This window comes from Microchirus variegatus (assembly GCF_963457635.1).
Source record: "Microchirus variegatus genome assembly, chromosome: 4".
Classification (NCBI taxonomy): domain Eukaryota; kingdom Metazoa; phylum Chordata; class Actinopteri; order Pleuronectiformes; family Soleidae; genus Microchirus; species Microchirus variegatus.
The window spans coordinates 32,253,750-32,276,432 of NC_139805.1; the positions used below are offsets into that span (position 1 = coordinate 32,253,750).

The 22,683-nt window shown below is 43.1% G+C and overlaps 1 protein-coding gene across 2 annotated transcripts in view; it reads left to right on the top strand.

Annotated features, from left to right (window-relative positions):
- Window positions 1–21,892, top strand: part of LOC310925965 (adenylate cyclase type 1-like) — a gene marked incomplete at both ends in the record, with an annotated part of 53,109 nt that extends 31,217 nt beyond the window's left edge. Inside the window, 12 exons of one of the 2 annotated variants that reach the window (XM_083888048.1) lie at window positions 1,187–1,381; window positions 3,635–3,732; window positions 8,070–8,154; window positions 8,764–8,853; window positions 10,147–10,424; window positions 12,304–12,430; window positions 14,508–14,624; window positions 17,194–17,340; window positions 18,438–18,536; window positions 18,873–18,987; window positions 20,190–20,314; window positions 21,563–21,892. In XM_083888048.1, coding sequence (XP_083744174.1) covers window positions 1,187–1,381; window positions 3,635–3,732; window positions 8,070–8,154; window positions 8,764–8,853; window positions 10,147–10,424; window positions 12,304–12,430; window positions 14,508–14,624; window positions 17,194–17,340; window positions 18,438–18,536; window positions 18,873–18,987; window positions 20,190–20,314; window positions 21,563–21,892 — 1,806 coding nt within the window. The remainder of the gene's footprint in view (window positions 1–1,186; window positions 1,382–3,634; window positions 3,733–8,069; window positions 8,155–8,763; window positions 8,854–10,146; window positions 10,425–12,303; window positions 12,431–14,507; window positions 14,625–17,193; window positions 17,341–18,437; window positions 18,537–18,872; window positions 18,988–20,189; window positions 20,315–21,562) is intronic. The other variant, XM_083888049.1, reaches the window with a different exon arrangement.
- Window positions 21,893–22,683: the final 791 nt, after the last annotated feature.

Sequence of the window (22,683 nt, forward strand, 5' to 3'; positions counted from 1 at the left end):
CACACAACAACGACCTTTAACGTTGAAAACCGTTACTTCAGCCACAGCTGAAAACCATTCAGGATCACATAAAAATAGGCTGATGGAAACCCCATTCCAGGAAACAACATACAGCACCTTTAAGCATCTTTTTCCCTCCTGGTGCCACCTGTTCTGTCCATGAACTCCCTGCACACCCTTCCATTCTGCACGGTTACACGCAGGTTTTTAAAAAGGTAATAATTTGTGAAAGTTAAACTGAGGTGAAGTGTCGGCACGTGCCAGGCAGCAGCAGCAGCAGCCTGTGACTGACTGTGGCTGAGCTACAGGCCTTTTTCACCGAAGACATTTTGACAGCACAGTTAAAGAACCATGAGCGCAGGTGTAATTAAAAACATTAATCAAGGCTGCATTACATTCGGGGTTCGGGTCATGTGAACGCTCATTGGCTTTCCGGGGACACTTAAACACAACAGAACCGCCGTTAAGGTTATTAATTACACATGTGCTTTTTCCCAGGCGGCTCTCAAATGTCTTTTGTGAAAAACACGAGTCTGTAATAAAGCATGTGTAGTAGAGCTGAGCCTGAGAGTCCTGTCCAGAGATTATCGCCTAAATTTAGCTGCGGCTCAGTTCATCTTATCAGTGTTTTGAGCTGCAGAAATGTGTCTTTGCTGCTCCAATAGCTATGTTAGCACTTTGGGATATCGTGCAGGATTTGTGCAGAACGCTGCTGCTGCTGCTGCTCAGCAGCTGTCCAGCTGTCAGCCCGCAGTGTCGAAACAAACTTAAAACCTCATTATTTCTTATGGCTCATCAACATTTTAATGGCTCATCAACGCGGGATTTTAACTAACCCAGAGTCCTGTCTTCTTTTGGGTGGCAGCACCCAGACTGTGCAACAGTTTGCCTCGTGACATTTAAAATGTATTTTTAGTCTCTAGTTTACTATTGTGGTTATTTATTTATTTATTTATTTATTTTTCTCTTTGATTAGGCTTAAACAACAACACTTTATTTTCACTTTCAACCGAGCATTTGTAAGGAGTGGGAAAGTGATACAAATATCTTTTAATAAAAACGTGTTACTAAGCACCTTGCCAAATTTGAAAGATTAAAACAGTCTCTCAGTGTTAAAACATGAGCTTTCTACACTCTGTCGAGAAGACTAATTGTGCGTCTCTCCTTCCCCGGGGCGTCTTGACAGCGGAGGGCCCTGCGGACCGCGTCGGAGAAGCTGAGGAATCGGACGTCTTTCTCGGCCACCGCCGTGCAGAATTCCCCCGGAACGCGAGTCAACCGCTACATTGGGCGGCTCATCGAAGCACGGCAGACCGAGTCGGGGGGAACGGACCTGAACCACGTCACGCTGTTGTACAGGAGCAGAGACAGGGAGCGCAGGGTGAGGATGGACAGGAACCAGTTAATCCTAACCCTTATCTTATCCTGCACTCTTATAAATAAAACTGCTAAGTAGAACCATGTAGGGTTCTTTGGCTTGTCCTCATAGGAGAACCCTTTGTGGCTCCAGATAACACCTTTTTATAAAGGTTCCACCAAGAACCCTTTAAAAACCCTTTATCCAGGAAAGGAGTTTTAAAGGGTTCTCTGGATCAAAATGGTTCTTACTGGAACCATTAGTGTTACCAAGAACCTTCTTCGGGAAAGGATTTTTCAGAAGCAAATGGTTCCAGGTAGAACCTCAGCCCTTGTAGAAGGACCCTTTTGGAACCCTTATTTCTAAGAGTGTAACCATCACTACTACTGTCCTAACCCAAAACCATGCAGCAATAATCTACACTTGCTTGTAACATAGTCCCCATGATGTGGCTGTTTTATCAGCGTTAGGTCCCCACAACATGAGTAAAATACCTGCAACACACACACACACACACACACACACACACACACACACACTGAACATCTGTGGAGAGAACTTGTATTTCTATTTGCAGGACGACACAAAACAGAACAGATACAGTTGATACTTTCCTCATTACACACACACACGGTAACATGCTTCGTGCTTCCCCATCTTATTATCACACATACTCACACCCCACACAGCCTCTGATTCTCCTTCTCCCCCTTTTCCCTCTCTCCCACGCCTGTTGTCTCTGATATGTGTGTGTGTGTGTGCGTGCGTGCGTGCGTGCGTGCGTGCGTGCGTGCGTGCGTGCGTGCGTGTGCGTGTACTCCACCCACCCTCTCAGGAGGGGGTGCAGATAATGATTCGGGAACGTCTGAGTGGCACACGTGATATCCTTCTCCTGTGTGTGCGTGGGCTGAGTCATAAAGGAGACACAGAGCAGGGGTGTGTGTGTGTGTGTGTGTGTGTGTGTGTGTGTGTGTGTGTGTGTGTGTGTGTGTGTGTGTGTGTGTGTGTGTGTGTGTCAGTATTTGGGAGTCTTCAAGATGTTTAAACTGCAGCAGAAGATTTAAAACCTTATAGAGATTTTTTAAAAACGGAGGATAATTGGGTCTAATGTTGTTACTTTTCAGATTGGTCTGATCTTTGTTAAAATCCCACTTGTAGAAAACAGGATGGAGATTAAAAGTAAATTTGTGTAACAAGTGTGTTTACTCCCACATGACGACGGTAAAAAGATTCCTTTTGTACGGTGGTGGTAGAGTTCAGGACATCAGCTCCGCACAAGTTATTCTTTATTCAAGCATGAGGAGGAGAAACATTTCAGCAAAATATGAATTTAAATCTCTTAAACTCCTCCACACGTAGAGAGCATAAATATTATTTTAAAATCTGGGTTTAACACTCGGATTATAATCTATGCCCATTCCTGTTCTCAAACTGTGGCTATGTCCTTCTGACTTCCCATTCCTGATTTCCCAGTTCTGATTTCCAACTAACCAGTATTTATGTTCCATTTCTGACTTCCCAGTTCTGATTTCCCATTTCCGACTTTGACACTCTGCATCAGCGATTTCAAAATAAAGTTCATTTAACACAGGTTTGAACTGTAGAATTTCACCAACATCTGCTTTACTTCAAACATTCATGGCTTTTTACAGTTATAATCCTCTGCTGCAGCTAAAGCATCAGTCCATTTGTTGACGTAACATCAAAAATAAACCCGGAGACCTTATTTGAAGGTTGAAATTGTACATCGTGTTGCTTTAAATCAACATTTAATCTAACTCTTGACTGTCAGGACTCATGTCTGGGCAGGTGTGCACACTAAAGGATGGTATGGGTGAACGCCGGTCTGTGATGACAAACTTACACCTCCCTAATCTCCGCAGTGCGTCACTCTGGCCCGAGGAAGTTTGATCCGACTTCTGACGACAGCCGGGTTTGAAAAGACAAAAAGACACGTTGACTTGTTCAAACACCTACAGAAGAATGTACCACCCCAAAGTCAGGGAGAACAAACACATCAGCTTTCACTAAATGGACTGCACGTAGTGATTTTGTGGTCTAATTGAAGTTCAGAGTTCAGTGACTCGGCCCCGAGGACAGTTCGAGGACTGAGGAGACAGACCGAGATCGAACCGCTGACCTTTTGATAAGTGGATGACCCGCTCTATAAGGGTATTTAAGTGACTCTGCAGTGGAGAAGCAGAGCTGGAAACACGAGAAACATGTGAAACAAAGGATGTTAGAAATGACATTTTCTCTGCTTTGTTCTTTTTTTAGTATCACCAGGTGTTCGACGACTATTTCATCAGCGCTGTCGTTCTGTCTCTGATCCTCGCCGCTCTGTTTGGCCTTATCTACCTGCTAATGATCCCACAGTGAGTGTGTATGCACACACACACACGCACACACACACACACACACACACACACACACATACACACACACACACACACACACACACACACACACACACACACACCTACACACACCTACACACACACCACTACTAGTAAATGCCTGTATAATCTTTAACGTAATAAGCACAATTCAAATCTTAAACAGTACCTCCAGAAATTAGCTTCTGTCTCATTAGGACCAGGTTTTTATTTTTGTCTCCATGAGGACGACTGGTCCTGACAAGGTCAGTGTTTATGACAGAGAAGGTCCTAAAGAGGGAACAAATACAAGTACACACACACACACACTGGTGTAGTATAATTGGACTGATCTTGCCAGTGTGTCAGGAGACAATTAGAGAGGAAGGTGATTTCACTACAGTCAGTGGAATATGGGGAAAGACTGTCTCACCCTGACCTCTCCTTGTTCCCTGTCCTCTTGTTTCCTCTCATCTTGTCTCCTCTCACCTTGTTTCTTCTTCTCTTGTTTCCGCTTCCCTTGTCTCCTGTCCTCTTGTCTCATCTTGTTTCCTGTCCTCGTTTCCTCTCCTCTGGTTTCATCCTCTTGTTTATTTTTCTCTTTGTTTCCTTTCCTCTCCTGTCCTCTTGTTTCCTCTTCCCTTGTCTCCTGTTCCCTTGATTTCTCTCCTGTTCTCTTGCTTCTTTCTCTTTTGTTTCCTTTCCTCTCCTGTCCACTTGTTTCCTCTTCCTTTGTCTCCTGTCCCCTTGTTTTCTTTTGTTTCCTTCCCTCTCCTCTCTTTTTGTTTCCTCTTCCCTCGTCTCCTGTCCCCTTGATATCTCTCCTGTTCTCATGTGTCTTTTTCTTTTGTTTCCTTTCGTCTCCTGTCCTCTTGTTTCCTCTGTCCTTTTTTCCTGTCCTCTTCTTTTCTATCCTGTTCTCTTGCTTCTTTTTCTTTTGTTTCCTTTCCTCGTCCTGCCCTCCTGTCCCCTCTCTTTTCGCTTCTTTTTTATTTTGTTTCATTGACTCTCCTGGCCTCTTGTTTCCTCTTCCCTTGTCTCCTGTCATCATCTTGTTGTCAATCCTATCTTCACTCCTTTCATTTCCTCTCCTCTCCTCTTGTCTCCTCTCCTCTCCTCTTGTTTCCCCTCCTCTCCTCTTGTTTCCTCTCCTCTTGTCTCCTCTCCTCTTGTTTCCTCTCCTCTTGTCTCCTCTCCTTTCCTCTTGTCTCCTCTCATCTCCTCTCCTCACTTCTTGTCTCCTCTCCTCTTGTCTCCTCTCTTTTCCTTTCCTCTTGTCTCCTCTCCTCTCTTTTTGTCTCCTCTCCTTTCCTCTTGTCTCCTCTCTTCTTGTCTCCTCTCCTCTTGTCTCCTCTTGTCTCCTCTCCTCTCCTCTTGTCTCCTCTCTTTTCTTGTCTCCTCTCGTCTCCTCTCCTCTCATCTTGTCTCCTCTCCTTTCCTCTTGTCTCCTCTCCTCTTGTCTCCTCTCTTCTTGTCTCCTCTCCTCTCCTCTCGTCTCCTCTTGTCTCCTCTCCTCTTGTCTCCTCTCTTCTTGTCTCCTCTCCTCTCCTCTTGTCTCCTCTTGTCTCCTCTCCTCTTGTCTCCTCTCCTCTTTGTTCCTCTCCTCTTGTCTCCTCTCCTCTTGTCTCCTCTCCTCTTGTTTCCTCTACTCTTGTCTCCTCTCCTCTCGTCTCCTCTCCTCTTGTTTCCTCTCCTCTCCTCTTGTCTCCTCTCCTCTCCTTTCCTTTCCTCTTGTCTCCTCTCCTCTCTTTTTGTCTCCTCTCCTTTCCTCTTGTCTCCTCTCTTCTTGTCTCCTCTTGTCTCCTCTTGTCTCCTCTCCTCTTTGTTCCTCTCCTCTTGTCTCCTCTCCTCTTGTTTCCTCTCCTCTTGTCTCCTCTCCTCTCTCCTCCTCTCCTCTCCTCTGTTTCCGTTTCCGGTGAGCGTGAGTGTGAGTGTGTGAGTGAACTATCATGGACAACATTTTCGTCATGCGTGATGTGATTGATCTGTGTAAATGTGATAATGTAAGTGTTGGTGTCTTATCCTTAGACCAAGAGAAGGCGTTCGACAGAGTGGATCACACATACTTGTTTTCCACATTAAAATGGTTTGGTTTTGGTGATGGGTTTTTGGCGTGGGTTAGCTTACTATATAACAATGCACAGTGTTTGTTGAAGATGGGTGCAGGGCTGAGCAGACCTATACCAGTGAAGCGAGGTATAAGACAGGGATGTCCTCTCTCAGGTCTGCTGTACAGCCTCGCCATTGAGCCGCTGCTGAGCAAACTGAGAGAGCGACTCAGTGGGTTCTCGGTACCTGGGGCCTTTGGTCTGGACCAGGGTTTTCCTACCATCTCTGCTTATGCAGACGATGTGAATATCCTCGTGTCCAATCAACAAGACGTGCAGCAGGTTCAGGATCTCCTAGCCGTCTTTGAAAAAGCATCGTCTGCAAGAGTGAACTGGACTAAAAGCAGAGCTCTGTGGGTCGGACAAGGGAGGGATCAGGTGATGCCCAGTCTGCCTGGAGGGCTTGAGTGGGGAAAGGAGGGTTTGAAAGTGTTGGGAGTGTTTTTAGGTTCTGAGGGATTTTTAAATAAGAACTGGGAGGGTGTGAAGGAAAAGGTGTCTGCTCGGTTGTCTAAATGGAAATGGTTGCTACCTCAGCTGTCCTATAGGGGAAGAGTCCTGGTCGCCAATAACTTGGTGGCCTCGTCTCTCTGGCACAAACTGATTGCTCTGACGGCACCAGCAGGTCTGATCGAAGAAGTCCAGAGAACCATCGTGGACTTCTTTTGGTCAGGGAAACACTGGGTCCGTGCAGCTGCCCTCTATCTGCCCATCACTGAAGGTGGACAAGGGCTGATAGACATTAAATGCCTCCTTCAGACTCCAGACAGCACAAAGACTGCTCTTCACCTGTGGTCCCCGGTGGTGTGACACAGCTCGTCTGCTGCTGAGGAAGGTGGGAAGGCTTGAATACGACAGGCACCTCTTCCTTCTTCGGCCTACAGAAGTGGACCTCACCGGGCTGACACCATTCTCCACCTCAGTGCTGCAGGCATGGCAGATATTCAACATCTCCAGGAAGACCAGTGAGACTCCAGGATTGTGGATTTTTCGAAGAACCTCTGTTCTTCAACAACTCTGTAAAGACCAAAACGCTGCAGTCTGCTAGTCTCCAAGCTCGACTCAGGGAAGCTGGTTGCACTAAGCTTGGACACCTAATGAGGATGACGGCAACATCTGTCATTCCCTTCCAGGACGTCTGCAACATAACCTTTCTCAGGCTGATCAGCAGGATGGTGAAGGAGGTTTGTGCTGCTCTGCCACAACATCTAAGAGCGTTCACAGAAAACCGCACCATATGTGACCAGTGGAGCGAGGGGTCGGACTACAGCTTCCCTTCTCTATCAATCACTCCAGCTGTGGGGGATTGGCAGGAGGGAGGAAACCAGCTGTTTTCCTTCACCACCTCAAATCTGGACACTTTTAAATCCATGGATAAAAAAACGATCTACCAAACCTCCGTCAAGACGCTACATCTGAACTCTCTGGCGGGCGTACAGGAGTCGAGGTGGGCTGAGTTTTTTGGACCAGTCTCTTCCCCAAAAGGCAGCTGGAGGTCCCTGTACAAGCTGCCTGTTGACAAACAGACAGCAGACCTCCAGTGGAGGATTGTGCATGGTGCAATAGCCACAAACAGATACACAGCACACCTTGATCCTGACACAGGGGAGGGCTGTTGTTTCTGTTCTCAGAGTGAGACAATCGTCCATTTGTTTGTTCAGTGTCCCAGACTGACACCTTTATTTGATTTGTTAAAACTTTGGTTTCATGGGCTCGGAGAGGTCTTCTCTTTTCCATTGTTTATTTTCGGTCCAAAATACTGTGCAAAGAAAAAGACTTTGCACAGTATGATGAACTATCTGTCTGGCTCTGCAAAACTAGCCATCTGGCTAACGCGGAAAAACCGGGTCCAAAATGCAGGCAGTGAAGAACCTGCTGGGGTTCTTAAAGGCCTGATTAAAGCCAGACTGAGGGTGGAACACACTTACTATGAAATGATGGACAACCTAAACACTTTTAATGACTTCTGGGCTGTTCGGGAAGTTCTTTGTGTTGTTGGAGAAGATGGTGAGATGACTGTGAACATTTGAGCTCTTTGTTTTCTCTCTAACCCTCAAAATGTTGAGGGGATGAGAAGATATTTGTGTTAGTTTAACTGATTAATAAAGGGATTTTGAAAACCAAACTTCTTGTATCCTCTCCTCTCCTCTTGTTTCCTCTCCTCTTGTCTCCTCTCCTCTCCTCTTGTTTCCTCTCCTCTCCTCTTGTCTCCTCTCCTCTCCTGTATAGGGGGATGCTGGTGCTGCTGCTGCTGGTGCTGTGTGTGTGTTTTCACGTGGCCTGTGTCATGTACCTGCATCTCACCAGTGTTCAGGTGAGACCAACTGTTTACAGTAATCATGACTCTATGTTACATTATTATTATTAAAATATCAATAAAATAGAAAATTGTTATTGATTAAAATCACTATTTATTTATTTTTTTAAGTCATCCCAATTTCTGTCAAAATAATCACACTTAGATATTCATTTAAAATAGTTCAGCCCTGTAAAGCTGGTGCTGTCTGGTTATAGTCATTATTACAACATAAGAGATTAGAAATTAGAATCTGTAACACACTGCTCACATACTACACCATCAGGTGTCGTGTGTGTGTGACACTGTGTGTGTGACACTGTGTGTGTGACACTGTGTGTGTGACACTGTGTGTGTGACACTGTGTGTGACACTGTGTGTGTGACACTGTGTGTGTGACACCGTGTGTGTCACAGTGTGTATCACGCTACATTGAACTGTCATCGCATCCTTTGAGCGTCTCCTCTAATGAGCGTCTCCGACCAAGAAATTCACCCGTTTCATTTCCACTCCTGGCTAATGATGTGTCCAAAAAGGCTGTTGAGGTAGATAAACAGGTGCTTCATTTACTGACTCCCTTTCTGTTCGCCCTCCCTTCCACCTCTGTCCTCTGTCCTGTGGTTTCAGTGCCAGCCGGGCTGCCTCACCATCCAGATCCGAACAGTTCTGTGCGTGTTCCTCGTCCTGCTCACCTACTCTGTCACCCAGGCCTGTGTGGTGAGTATGGGACCAATATTAAGCTCCGGCAACCGTAAAACTAAATCTACTCTAACTAATATCGTACATGCAAGCAGTCAATTTTTTCCAGTGTTAAAGTAAAATCAGTGCCAGTCAGAACCAAATTCACTCTCAAGTGTAACGTACTTTATTTCTATAGACCTTTACAATCAACCCATAGGTGACCAAAGTCCTTTTCAAAATAAAAGCATTACGGACATGCAGCATTAAAAACAGACGTTAAAAACTAAAAGCGGGAAAATAACAATTACAAGAATAAAAAGGTACTAAAAAGAATAAAAACTGTCATCACACGACTGGATGTTAAAAGCCATTCTGAATAAATTAAGTTTGGATTTAAAAAAATAGTGTGAAATCTCACTCTTTTGGTGATTTACCACTTAAATACTTAATTTCAGAGTCTATGTAAATCTTTTAGTGTTGTGTTAATACTAAAAGAGTTAAATGTAACATTAATTCAGACTGGATTTAGTCATAATCTGGTGTAAAACTGATGTTAACAACAGTCTTAATAAATGTGTATTATTAAATCATTTTACACACAATTATGAATTTATTAAGATACCATATTTAAATAGTCTTTTATATTAATCCATATTAACATTATGGACTTTATTATAACATAACACAACAAAAAGATTGTCCTCGACACATTTCGCTTTAATCTCCAGACCAGGAAACTTTGTCCATTTTAACACGTAAATCCATTCATATCTCAAGGATTATTTGTCTTAACAATGTGACATAAATTAATTACCGTAGTTTAGCTTAACATGAAGACGAGGCACAGGGAAAAACAGATATTTTGTGCCAAAAAGTCATGAATTACTGCTCGTCTGTTGCCCTTGCACCTTTGGTTAAGACACAGTTAAGACACTCCTTATTATTATTATTATTATGATGATTATGTTGTTGCCAGGCTGTCCGTCCATCTGTCCGTCCCAGCGTCATGAAAGCAGTGTCCTCGGGACACACTGCTGTGAGGGAGGGATTGTCTTTTTTCCAAACTTGGCAGTGATTTACTTGGACACTGGTGAGACTGTCGTGCTGAGAGGAAACTAAACTTGTTTTTTGACCCCCGCAAAATGTGCTATTTCAGCAGGGGCCTCGTGAGAGTCCTTTCAACAACAAAAAATGTTGGCAGAAAGGTTCCCTTGGATTCTGTTTTCACTTTCACGAGGTCACCGTGACTTCACATGACAAAAAACAACAATTAAAAGTTGTCATTATAACGTTATTTACGTGTTAAAATTCTTGTATTGTCCTCTCCAGGTGGGATGTGTCCCTTGGGGGAAAGTGATGACAAACTTTAACTGCTCAGGGGAAGACGACTACAACGACGATGTCGTCCTCATGGACGCTAACAACGCCACGGTGGCGGACCGATCGTGTCCCAACATGGCGTACGCACTGCTGTCCTGCGTGGCCGGCACGCTCACCATCGTCCCCTACCTCAGAGTGTCCTCGCTTCCCAAGATCCTGCTGCTCCTCCTCCTCTCCGTCACCTACACCGTTGTCATGGAGTCCAGCGGCTATCGCCAGGCTGTGGGGTGAGACTCAGCTGCGTGCGGGCGCCTCATTCAATTACAATGACTAGTGCAGTGCCCATAGGAAGTATGTATTCCTATAGTGGGAGCTGAAGAAGATTATTCAGTTATGGTAATGCATGATAGGGAACGTAAAGGCTAAAATAATACGAACACTGTGCAACCTCATTATGCACAACATACATGTGCCTAATGTTTATTTGAAGAAAGTCAGCTCAATGTCAAACTGCATCAGGGCAAATGGATAATTTTGTGAATTTCAAAAATTCATTAAAATTTATCCTGCAGAGATTTGCAAATATTTTCAAAAGATCATTGTTCAGGGCGATGCCGACTATTGTGCTGGTAAAGTTCAAGTCATTCCGAGATACTTTTTGTTTTTTTGAAGAAAGTCAGCTCACTGTCAAAGTGGATCAGGGCAAATGGATAATTTCCTGAATATCAAAAATTCATTAAAATTATTCCTTAAGAGGTTTGCAAATATTTTCAGCGGATCCTTGTTCAGGGCAATGCCGACTATTATGATGGTAAATTTCAAATCATTCCGAGATACTTTTTGTTTTTGTGAAGAAAGTCAGCTCACTGTCAAAGTGCACCAGGGCAAATGGATAATTTCCTGAATTTCAAAAATTCATTAAAATTTATCCTTAAGAGATTTGCAAATATTTTCAAAAGATCATTGTTCAGGGCGATGCTGACTATTGTGCTGGTAAATTTCAAGTCATTCCGAGATACTTTTTGTTTTTTTTGAAGAAAGTCAGCTCACTGTCAAAGTGCATCAGGGCAAATGGATCGTTTCCTGAATTTCAAAAATTCATTAAAATTATTCCTTAAGAGGTTTGCAAATATTTTCAGCGGATCCTTGTTCAGGGCAATGCCGACTATTATGATGGTAAATTTCAAATCATTCCGAGATACTTTTTTGTTTTTGTGAAGAAAGTCAGCTCACTGTCAAATTGCATCAGGGCAAATGGATCATTTCCTGAATTTCAAAAATTCATTAAAATTTATCCTTAAGAGATTTGCAAATATTTTCAACGGATCATTGTTCAGGGCGATGCTGACTATTATGATGGTAAATTTCAAGTCATTCCGAGATACTTTTTGTTTTTGGTGAAGAAAGTCAGCTCACTATCAAAGTGCATCAGGGCAAATGGATCATTTCCTGAATTTCAAAAATTAAAATTATTCCGTAAGAGATTTGCAAATATTTTCAAAAGATCATTGTTCAGGGCAATGCCGACTATTATGATGGTAAATTTCAAGTAATTCTGAGATACTTTTTGTTTTTGAGAAGAAAGTCTGCTCACTGTCAAAGTGCATCAGGGCAAATGGATAATTTCCTGAAATTCAAAAATTCATCCAAATTATTCCTTAAGAGATTTGCAAATATTTTCAAAATATCATTGTTCAGGGCGATGCCAACTATTGTGCTGGTAAATTTCAAGTCATTCCGAGATACTTTTTGTTTTTTTGAAGAAAGTCAGCTCTCTGTCAAAGTGCATCAGGGCAAATGGATAATTTCCTGAATTTCAAAAATTCATGAAAATTATTCCTTAAGAGGTTTGCAATTATTTTCAACTGATCCTTGTTCAGGGCGATGCCGACTATTATGATGCAGCGCCTGCCTGGTGCAGCGTGATAAATCATTAAAAATCAAGGATGCACACCATCTGGTTATGCTCAACCCATATCCAAAGTCTTAGGGCAATCTGACTAACGGTCAGCGAGATATACCTGTCACAGACAGACAGACACAGAGATGCAACTTGCTTTATACATAGAATGTTTGTTGTGCAACAGGAGCTAAGCTGTGAAAAAATATCCAAACATCGCATGGAGACAGATTAACAATCTGCGTTTGTGTGTTTGTGTCTTTCAGTGGTGGGTTCCTGCACGTGCGAGGTTATGACCCCGTGTTGGCCGTCTTGTTGTTTTCTGGAGCTTTGGCGCTTCATTCCAGACAACTGGACCTGAAACTGAGGCTGGACTATTTGTGGGCCACTCAGGTGTGTGTTTGTGCAGTTCTTGCTCATGTGTGCACAGGGTTTTGTGTATTTACTGAGTCGTAAAGTGTTATCAAGGCAGTGGCAGTACTTCAGTGAGAAGCTGAAGTGCCGTGATGTCTTCTGAGGCGTCAGCAGCTCAGCTGGAAGGACCAACGGTATTGGACATTGATTGTATTGTCGGACAGTTTTTTTTTTAACAGTGTAGAAAATGAACACAATTCATATTCAACAAAGAAAAAGAAGAAAAGAATAAATACAGATATATAACTATATAAATATCATACTTTTCTGGAATTTCACCAAATAATGTTATCAGGGACAGGAAAATAGTTTGAAAGACATTGGAAAAGACGATGAAAATGTGTCCCTGTGTCCGTTCAAGCCTGGAGTGAGACCAAAGATGTCTTACCCTGGACCAAAGATGTCTTACCCTGGACCAAAGATGTCGTACCCTGGTGCAAAGATGTCATACCAAAGATGTCTTACCCACCCGAGACCAAATATGCCTTATCCTGGACCAACGATGTCTTACCCTGGACCAACGATGTCTTACCCTGGACCAAAGATGTCTTACCCCGATCCAACCCCGATCCAAAGATGTCTCACCCCGATCCAAAGATGTCTTACCCTGGTCTAAATATGTCTTACCCTGGACCAAAGATGTCTGACCATAGATGTCTTACCCTGGTCCAAAGATGTCTTACCCTGGACCAAAGATGTCTTACCCTGGTCCAAAGATGTCTTACCCTGGTCCAAAGATGTCTTACCCTGGTCCAAAGATGTATTTCCCTGTTCTAAAGATGTCTTACCCTGGACCAAAGATGTCTGACCATAGATGTCTTACCCTGGACCAAAGATGTCTGACCATAGATGTCTTACCCTGGTCCAAAGATGTCTTACCCACCCTGGGCCAAAGATGTCTTACCCTGTGTGCAGTGTCCAGATTTGACTGATGAAATTTATCTTACTTTAGTTATGTCCGAGAGAATCTTCCTTCAAACATGTTCAAGTATTTTCTATTTGTCCAAGAATCCTTGAACAAGCGAATTAACCTGTGAGAAAAAAGGTAAAAATCAAGAAAATGTTGCGTTAGCTGGAAGACATGGCAAGAACCTTTAGTTTTTACTGTAGTTCTTTTTGTTTTATTTAGTACTTTTTTCCCTTGTGTCTACACCTGGTCACATTTGACTTCCTGTCCTGTCCTCCCTGTTGATCGTCTGCTCCGCTCTCATGTGTTTCACCTACTGTCTGATTAGTTCCACCTGTGTCTCCCTGGTGTGTTTGGTCTCTGTTGTGCTCAGTGTTTACATCCTGTTCTGTGTCTCGTTCCTGCTCCTCTGTTGTTTGCTTGTTTCCTGTTCATCTCTGCGTTTTCCACATTTAAAAGGTATTTTACAGTTTGAGGCGTTTCTTTGTGCTTTGATTAGACATGAACTCACGTGTGAATATAAATGAGAATGTTCTTAGTATTAGTTTATGTGCAGATCATATTGATTTTTTCATCTTTATTGTGTTTCTATAAATAGAAAAAGCTGCTGCGATTCAAGAAAAATGAAAGTAAACGTTAGGCGGAGGTTGACACACTGTTCCTCTGACAGATTCTGATTTTCTTTAAGCACGAGGATTAATCATGAGGCAGAAATAACTCGACGTGATGCTGTTTTTGTTCTATTGAGCTGTGTGTGTCTGTGTCTGTGTGTGTGTGTGTGTGTGTGTGTTTACGTGCACAGGCTTGTGTGCACACTCTCAGAGGATCATGAAATGTGTTTCTATTTTAAGACGGGTCAAAAGAGTGTCTGTGTGTCGTTTGCAAACCATTACCTCCCTCTAGTGTTAAGAATTAGCAATTACACGGTGGCTTTGAGCCGCAACAGAGGGCTTTTATTGTGTCGAGACAATAGAGCATAATTTTCTCTGTCTGTGCTTTCATCTATAAATAAAGGTCGCTCTTGTAGAAAGAGTCTCCTCACATCCTTCCCTTCCCTTCCCTTCCCTTCCCTTCCCTTCCCTTCCCTTCCCTTCCCTCCTCTCCTCTCCTCTGACCTGAGCGTCATGTGATCTCTCGTCTCGTGCACAGGCCGAGGAGGAGAGAGACGACATGGAGAAGGTGAAGCTGGACAACAAGAGGATCCTGTTCAACCTGCTGCCGGCTCATGTGGCTCAGCACTTCCTCATGTCCAACCCCAGGAACATGGTGAGAATCCCCACACTGTTGTGTCCAGGCACATGTCCAGGGATCGACAAACTCCCCAAACTAGACTCCTAAACACTTCCTGACACACACACATGCAGGAAGTGTGGGAATATACAGGTCAAAGAACGTCTAGACTCTCAAGTTGAAAAGCAACAGCTTAATATATATATTAAGAACCCTTTAAGGTAAAATATATGTATATATATGTATGTTTATATGTATGCATTATGCATGTGTATATATAAATGTGTGTATGTATATATGTATATTTATGCATGCATGTATGTATGTATATATATATATGTGTATGTATATATGTATATACATGTGTGTGTATATATATGTATGTGTGTATATATGTATGTATGTATATGTATGTATATATGTATGTTTATGTATATATATGTGTGTGTATATGTGTGTATATATGTATATATATGTGTGTGTGTATATATATATATGTGTATATATATATATGTGTGTGTATGTATGTATGTATGTGTATATGTATGCATTATGCATGTGTATATATACATGCATGTATATATGCATGTATGTATATATGTATAGTTATGCATGTATGTATGTATATATATATATATATATACATACATATATATATATATATTTATATGTATATATATATAGATGCTTTACATATTTTTTTGAAATTAGTTCAATCAAAGAAACATTATTTTTTGCAAATGTAAAGCCACAAAAAGCATAAATAAGTAGAGTAAATTATTCATCCACATATTAATATATAAATCCCAAGTTTTTATTCATTATTCATTTGAAGATTAAAGGTTAAATATCTAAGGGGGAAAAAGTTGAAATGTTCAGAGTTAAGTATGCGTTTCTAAAATATAATGTATATTCTCGTTAATTAAATATAATTCGATCCTCGGTTATCGACTTTCCCAATAAATTATTTTTCTTTTTGCTTTTCTTCTTGCTGATGAGTTCCAGATTCAAACTCAGCGCTCCAGTATCCAATAGAATAGAATTGTATGGTGTTAAAATGGATGTGTGAGTGTGTCCACAGCCACTGATTGATGAACATTCCCACCCTCCTCCTCCACCTCCTACTCCACTGATCTCTGTTCCTTCCTCCCTTCATCCTCCTCCTCCTCCTCCTCCTCAGGAAGTGATGAAAACATACATCCTTTGGCCTGTGAATCAGGAAATGCACAGCCGCTTTGTAAACAGTGAAGCTATTCTCCACATTGGTGTCCAAATTTAAACATTATGATATAATAAATGAAATAATACACTCCTAATGTAAATATGTGCCACGAGAGTGAGCAAAAATGCTCATCCTCTGTTAAAATATACACTATTTATGCATCTTATGAGGAATATTTTATAAAACAGAATGTAATCAAGAATATTCCATTAGTTATTATGAAGGATTTTGTCACTGTGATGCAACAGTGTGTTATTAGGTCTAAATTCACTGTTAGTTTTGTTTTATTTCCTACACCCAAACTGACATAATATATAATATAAATAATAATAACAATAATAATAATAATAAGATAAATCTGATCCATGCAGCAGACGACACAGGGATCAGCTGAGGCTCAGACCTCGTAAAAACACTGGGAACAGGAAGTGTGTTCCCGGCACACTGGTGACCCCATAGAGCGACGGTGTATAGAAAAGCTTCCTCTCTTTCCTCTGGACCAAAGTTCACAGATTGACGCTGTATTCACAACACAAAGCAGACTCAGACTAAATCTGCAGCACCTGCAGGTTTCTGCTCTGGTCCTGCTCTGGTCCTGCTCTGGTTCTGCTCTGGTTCTCCTCTGGTTCTGCTCTGGTCCTGCTCTGGTCCTGCTCTGGTCCTGCTCTTGACTTGACTCAACTGCCCATGACTTGAAACCAAGTGGAAATGACATCATTAAACGTTGACTTTAAGTTTGGAGCCTAAAATGATAGAAAATGTGCAACTAAAATGATATAAAATATATCTTTTCAGTCTAAGGGTGAATAATGCGCAAAACTAAACGGACACAGAGGTTCGTAAATGCTTTTTTAGAACAAATAATCCCAGTTATGTCCCTTTTGAGTGGAATAATCCAAACTAAAAGGGTTTACACACCAGCTTTTAGTCGTGTTCAACTTCCTCTTGCAGTCTTTTTCATGACCTTTGACCTTAGTGTGGGAGTTTGGTCATATTGTGATCTTGTGATTTTTTTTTCGCTCCACATACTCATCATGCTCAACGGCCGTCACTCGGTTATTTAGCATGCTTTTTTTTCTTATTTATAAATGAATTTGGCTTCATGAATATGTTTTTTTGGATTGTGAACTATATGTAGTTCTACTTTTATTGTGAAATTCTCTGGAATATTGTCATGGAATATCATCATTATTGAGATTACATCATGGAATATCATGATACAGTTTTCCTCCTGACCAGACTGACCCTCCAGGTCGTTGGAGTCTGAGACTCTTCCTTTTAATAAGTTCTTATTATCCATGATCTAATTTGTCCTTCACAAACCTTGGATCAGGTCAAATGTGACTAAATCTGAACCTCCTCCTCTTCCTCCTCCTCCTGCAGGACCTGTATTACCAGTCCTACACTCAGGTGGGAGTTCTGTTCGCCTCCATCGCCAACTTCAACGACTTCTACATCGAGCTGGACGGGAACAACATGGGCGTGGAGTGTCTGCGGCTCCTCAACGAGATCATCGCCGACTTTGACGAGGTGAGTTCAAGCGGAGGGTGGAGTTCATCGGTGATTCATTGTCTTTAAATGACTTCATTTACTTTCATGAACACATTCAGGTTGTTCATTTCCTGACAAACATGAGCGTAGAATACTGCCCCCTTGTGGATTTCTGCCTCCTTACGGGATAAAGTGTTGTGCAATGATGGGAAAGTTTCATCTGGATTTAACGTCAGACTTTAGCATTCGTCTACATGACTCTGATGTTTCTATAAAAACAACCCAGTGGAATGAAGTAGAAATACTTTGTTCTTGTGTACTTAAGTACAATATTCACATATCTGTACTTTGCTTTAGTTGTAATTCTAGCAACTTTTTACGTCGACTCCACTACATTTTTCTCTAACTCTGTTTGTTACTACCAAATAAAATCAGAAGAAGAATAATACCCCCTGCAACATGGGGTTAAGAGTCTTTGCTCAAGGACACGCATAGACTAGCAGAGCCAGGAATTAAACCCACAACCTTCCAGACGAATCGTGTCACCACAGAACTACCATTTTTATATCAGAAAATTGTGACTTTTATTTACTTTTTACTTCATTAATATTCTAAAAAAGTGACTTCATCTTCTATCAAAGTCATTTTCTTGTTAAGAAACTGCGGTTCTTTTATACAAGACTGTTTGTGACTAATTTACAGATTTTATATCATTTTTGAATTGGTATTTAAATCATTTCTAAGACTAAATTTTAAGCAAATTAATTACCACTTCATGTTATGCACATTATACTCCCTAAAAAACCCTGAAAAGGTTGGGTGAAATTCTTCAGATTCATTTTTGGGGACCCAAATAAAGTCTCCCATGGTGCATTTGTTGTGTTTTTTGAAATCACTGGTGTAGAACACGTAAAACGAAGAGGTCTTTTGTTTGAAAACTCTGGGGCTGCATTTAACGGTAACAGTTTAATCACTGAATGCTTATTCTTCCTTTTCACCGTTGTTGTTCCGTGTGTTAATCGTTCTTTCTGAAACTATAGCAAAGAAGCAGAGAGAAGACACCAGTTTACACTGTCGTTTATCCTACTTGTATAACTCATATTTCCTTCTTGTGTGTTATCTCTCTTTCCTTCCAGCTGATGGATAAAGAGTGTTACAGGGACATCGAGAAGATCAAGACCATCGGCAGCACGTACATGGCTGCAGTGGGGCTGGTTCCTACCACTGCGTCCAAGGTACACATGCTCTGTAAACTATATTTTGAGGCCTTACGGGTGTTTGTGTGCCTGCATATTTGCACGTATTCACGTTGTGTTTTTAAGAGGCCTAATCCTTTCAGGTAGTCTTGTTCCTAGGTGTTGACGCTCGGAGCGTTGTCACGTTTTTCACGTCTCAAATCCTTTTCGCGAGGGATTACCGGCGAGCGCCCTGCGGCGTCAGCATATTTCACATTTTGTAAAAGATTCTTTAAATCCCGCAAAGCTGACAAACAAAAGAGCCCTTTCTGCAACTCCTGCAGAGGTTTTTTTTTTTTTTTTCACGTGTCATAATAAAGCATCCTACTCCTACAGGCAAAGAAGTCCATCACCTCACATTTATGCACCGTGTCCGACTTCGCCATCGACATGTTTGACATCCTGGACGCCATCAACTACCAGTCGTACAACGACTTTGTCCTCAGAGTAGGTGAGTCAATCAAAACACACACTGCTTCATTATACAAACACTACTTTTGACCTACTTACACTGGACACTGTCCACGCTCACTGCCGGTAAGTTTGGCAGGAAGTGCGTCACAGAGAGAGCGTCCCCCCCCCCCCCCTCCGGGAAGAGCGTCACAACGAGACCTGGAGTTCTGGGTTCCATTGTGTTGGGTATCCTGTGGGGAGCCTGTGCCGGGAGGCCTTGTTTAATCCTGACGTAGCCTGGTGTACACATTGCCATCCTGTCTCAGACTGTGGGGGGGCCCTCCTCCATGTGCAGAGACAAAAAAATAATGCATATATGTGTCTGTGTGATGCAGGAATACCACTTTTTTTTAATCAATTAAGTGACAAACTCTTTACTATAAGACAGAAATAAGACATGTGATACAAAAATACAGTATTAAGGTCATTTGGAGCTTGGGATTATGCTGTGTTTTTGCCTCTCAGGACACATTTAAGGTAAAATGTTGAAATCAAAGCCGGTGTGTCAGGTCTGCAGGTGCAGATGAATGAGAGAGCGGCGTGAAACGTGCAGCTGTTAGACGTTACAATGACAAACGATCTTTGGCTGAGGAAAGCTCGCTTTTGTTTGGCCGTTTCCCAACGAGCAGCTTCCCCCCCCCCCAAAGATTCACTCTGTCAGTCGGTGTTTTATGGCGACGTCCGTTTGCCGCTAGCGAGCGATAAGATGGATGAGAAGATGAAAAAACCTCGCTCTGAAGACATTTATAAAACGTTTAAAGAGGCTGAGACGACGGTGTGTGAAGATGTGTTTAAGCATCAACATCATTGTCCTCATTTTCATCAGATTCTTCACCAACGAGAAGTCGAGAGGTCAGTGTGACATCATAGAAACTGAAAAATCTCCTACTGCAGGTGTTAAAATGGAGTTAATGTAGTTTAAAGTTAGTTGTAATACATCACGTATTAAATAAAACACTTTATAATGAGCATATGCAGCAGAATTTGTATGAAAATTTACTTAAATTAAAGTACGGGTTAATCCAATCCATGAATCCTGAACCCACGGCATCTAAATGGAACTCTAAATAAGCCGCCGTTATAACAAACTCATTTGCACCTGTGCTGTTTCAACTGTGACCTGCTAAAAAAAATGTCTGCCATGAAATAAATGGGTGTTGTGGAGTTGAATAATCCAGGTATGGTTTTTGAACGTTGCAGGCATCAACGTGGGCCCGGTGGTCGCAGGAGTGATCGGAGCCCGGAGGCCTCAGTACGACATCTGGGGAAACACGGTGAATGTGGCCAGCAGGATGGACAGCACGGGAGTGCCAGGAAAGATACAGGTGCAGTACTTTAGACAGTTATAGGAAGGGTTTGTGTGGTTTAACAGCAAGGACGACAACAATAGCAGTCATTGAAATCTGAAAATAACCTATACTAGCACAAAAAATGGCTATAACAGATACATGATCCTCTATATTTCATGTTTTATTTCATTTCAAAAACACTGAATGACCAGTTTAGTTTAGAAACTGCATTGGTAAAAGCAGTTTAAAGCTGTGCTGAGTTCACTCGAGGCTGATTCATCCAGTCACCTCCACATGACTCTGTGTGTGACTCAGACTCAGTATAGGGCACTGTTGTGTTTTCATGTCACCCGGTGACATTTTGCACACTGGGCGTGAGGTGTTTTTACGTCAGAAGCACGACGGAAGCAGCTTAGAGTCAGTAAAGTGAACGAGTGGCAAACGTAAGGATGAAGACGTCCAGAAACTCCCATGAAAAGTTTCCTCCTGATCCTCATCGTCCCTGACTGTGAGTGTGTGTTTGAGATCGTGAGAAACTTGATTTAGTGCTCCCACGATCGCTCTCTTGTTGAGATGGAGGAGACGTCGGGAGGACGTTGCGTTGGTCATACTTCAGGGCAGCTGGTCGAGCTACAGCTGAAGACGTTCCAGTTGAAAAGTCAGAAATAAAACATAGACCATAGCCCTCCAATCCATCTCTTACCACTCTATCCCCCAGATGAGGGTCGCGGGGGGCTGTGCCAATCTCGGGGTACACCCTGGACAGGTCACCAGTCCCTCACAGGGTCACATGGAGACAAACAACCATCAGATCTCTGACGCTGTGTCCAATTTTTGGATTTGGACTGTGGGAGGAAACCGGAGAAACCTGGAGAAAACCCCAGGCACACATGGGGGAGAGCATGCTAGCTCCATGCAGAAAGGCCCTTTTTCTGACCGGGTTGTGAACCCAGGTCTTCATGCTGCAAAGGCAACGGTGCTTGTTCTAGAGTAGATACAACTTATAAACAAACACTGTACTATGTACGACTGACTTATCGTGAAACAAATAGGACAAAAGTGCAATAAGCAGTAAAAGTAGGGAGAGTGTGAGCCATTTTATAATCTTACCAGTTTGCTCCGACTTCCCAAGTTGGAAATCCAACCTTCAACTAGAAACTAGGAAATTTCCGACTTCCGACTCCAACTGGAACGTGAAGTATGAGCAGAAAAACGATTTCACAGAAAGTACAGGACTCATGAGTCATGAAAATTAACATTATTACTCCCATGTCTCCCGTCCAGGTGACCGAAGACGTCTACCGTCTCATCGCAGACTACTACGACTTTGTCTGCCGCGGCCAGGTCAGCGTGAAGGGCAAAGGTCAGATGCTGACGTACTTCCTGCAGGGACGCAGACAGGGCCGACGTCTGTCCCAGACCCAGCAGCAGCTGCCGAGCAGCGCCGAGCGGCGGGCGAGCGCCTTTGCCCACGGCAGCGTGTGCACCAAGCTGAGCCCCGCCCCCACCGTCGCCTCGTACGCCGCCGTCAGGACGCCGATTCTGTCCAAGGCGAGCTCCTCCACCAGCACCAGCACCAGGTACCTGCCCTCTGTGCCCACGGCAGTCGTGTGACGGACACCGTCTCCGTGGTAACTGTGGAAAGCAAGGATATCGACGGGCGGAGACGAAACGTCCAATGAAAAGGCCTGAACTTGTGCCTGGACCAGGTTTAGGACCTGACCGCAGGAGTCTTGGGCGGCCTTGGTCTGACTCCACCCTCCCCCCCTCGCCCCGTCCCCCCACCTCCTCCACACTCCAGCACTGTTTGTTGCTTTGCACCGTGGGGTGTCACGGACAGGATACAGGATACTTTAGCCACGTTAACCACTCTGTCGTTAATCAAAGGCCAAGGATGTCTTCAGGATTTCAGAGTCGCCCTTAACCCCTCCCCCCCCCCCCAAAAAAACTACAAATCAGCATCAAAATAAAAACACCTTCTCACGCAAGCCTCAAAATTCCACTTCTGACCAAATCAGAGCTGTTGCCTTAGCAACCGCTCATCACAACAACGAGTTTCTCTTGCCATTGTTTTCGTTGCCTTTGGTTTTTAAACCCTTTATTGAGTCCCTGATTTACAGGGGGCGCTGCTGTGCACCACACGAGCATCGCCTTCGATCGTTTGGCTGAAAACCCTCTCTCCCTGAGAAGCACACGACGACTCCCTGAGTCTCCGGGTGCGTGTCCATCCGTCCACCGTCTGTTTCCCTGTGATGCTTGACTTCCAGATTCTTCCTCGTCAGAGTGTAGCAATAAAGCCGATCGTCTCTCTTATCTTAGCCTCACCTCTCCTCACCCCCCCGGCCCCGCCCTCGTCCCCTTGCATGCTGTAGCCTATATTTTGACCTGATGGTGTATGTAGCCGA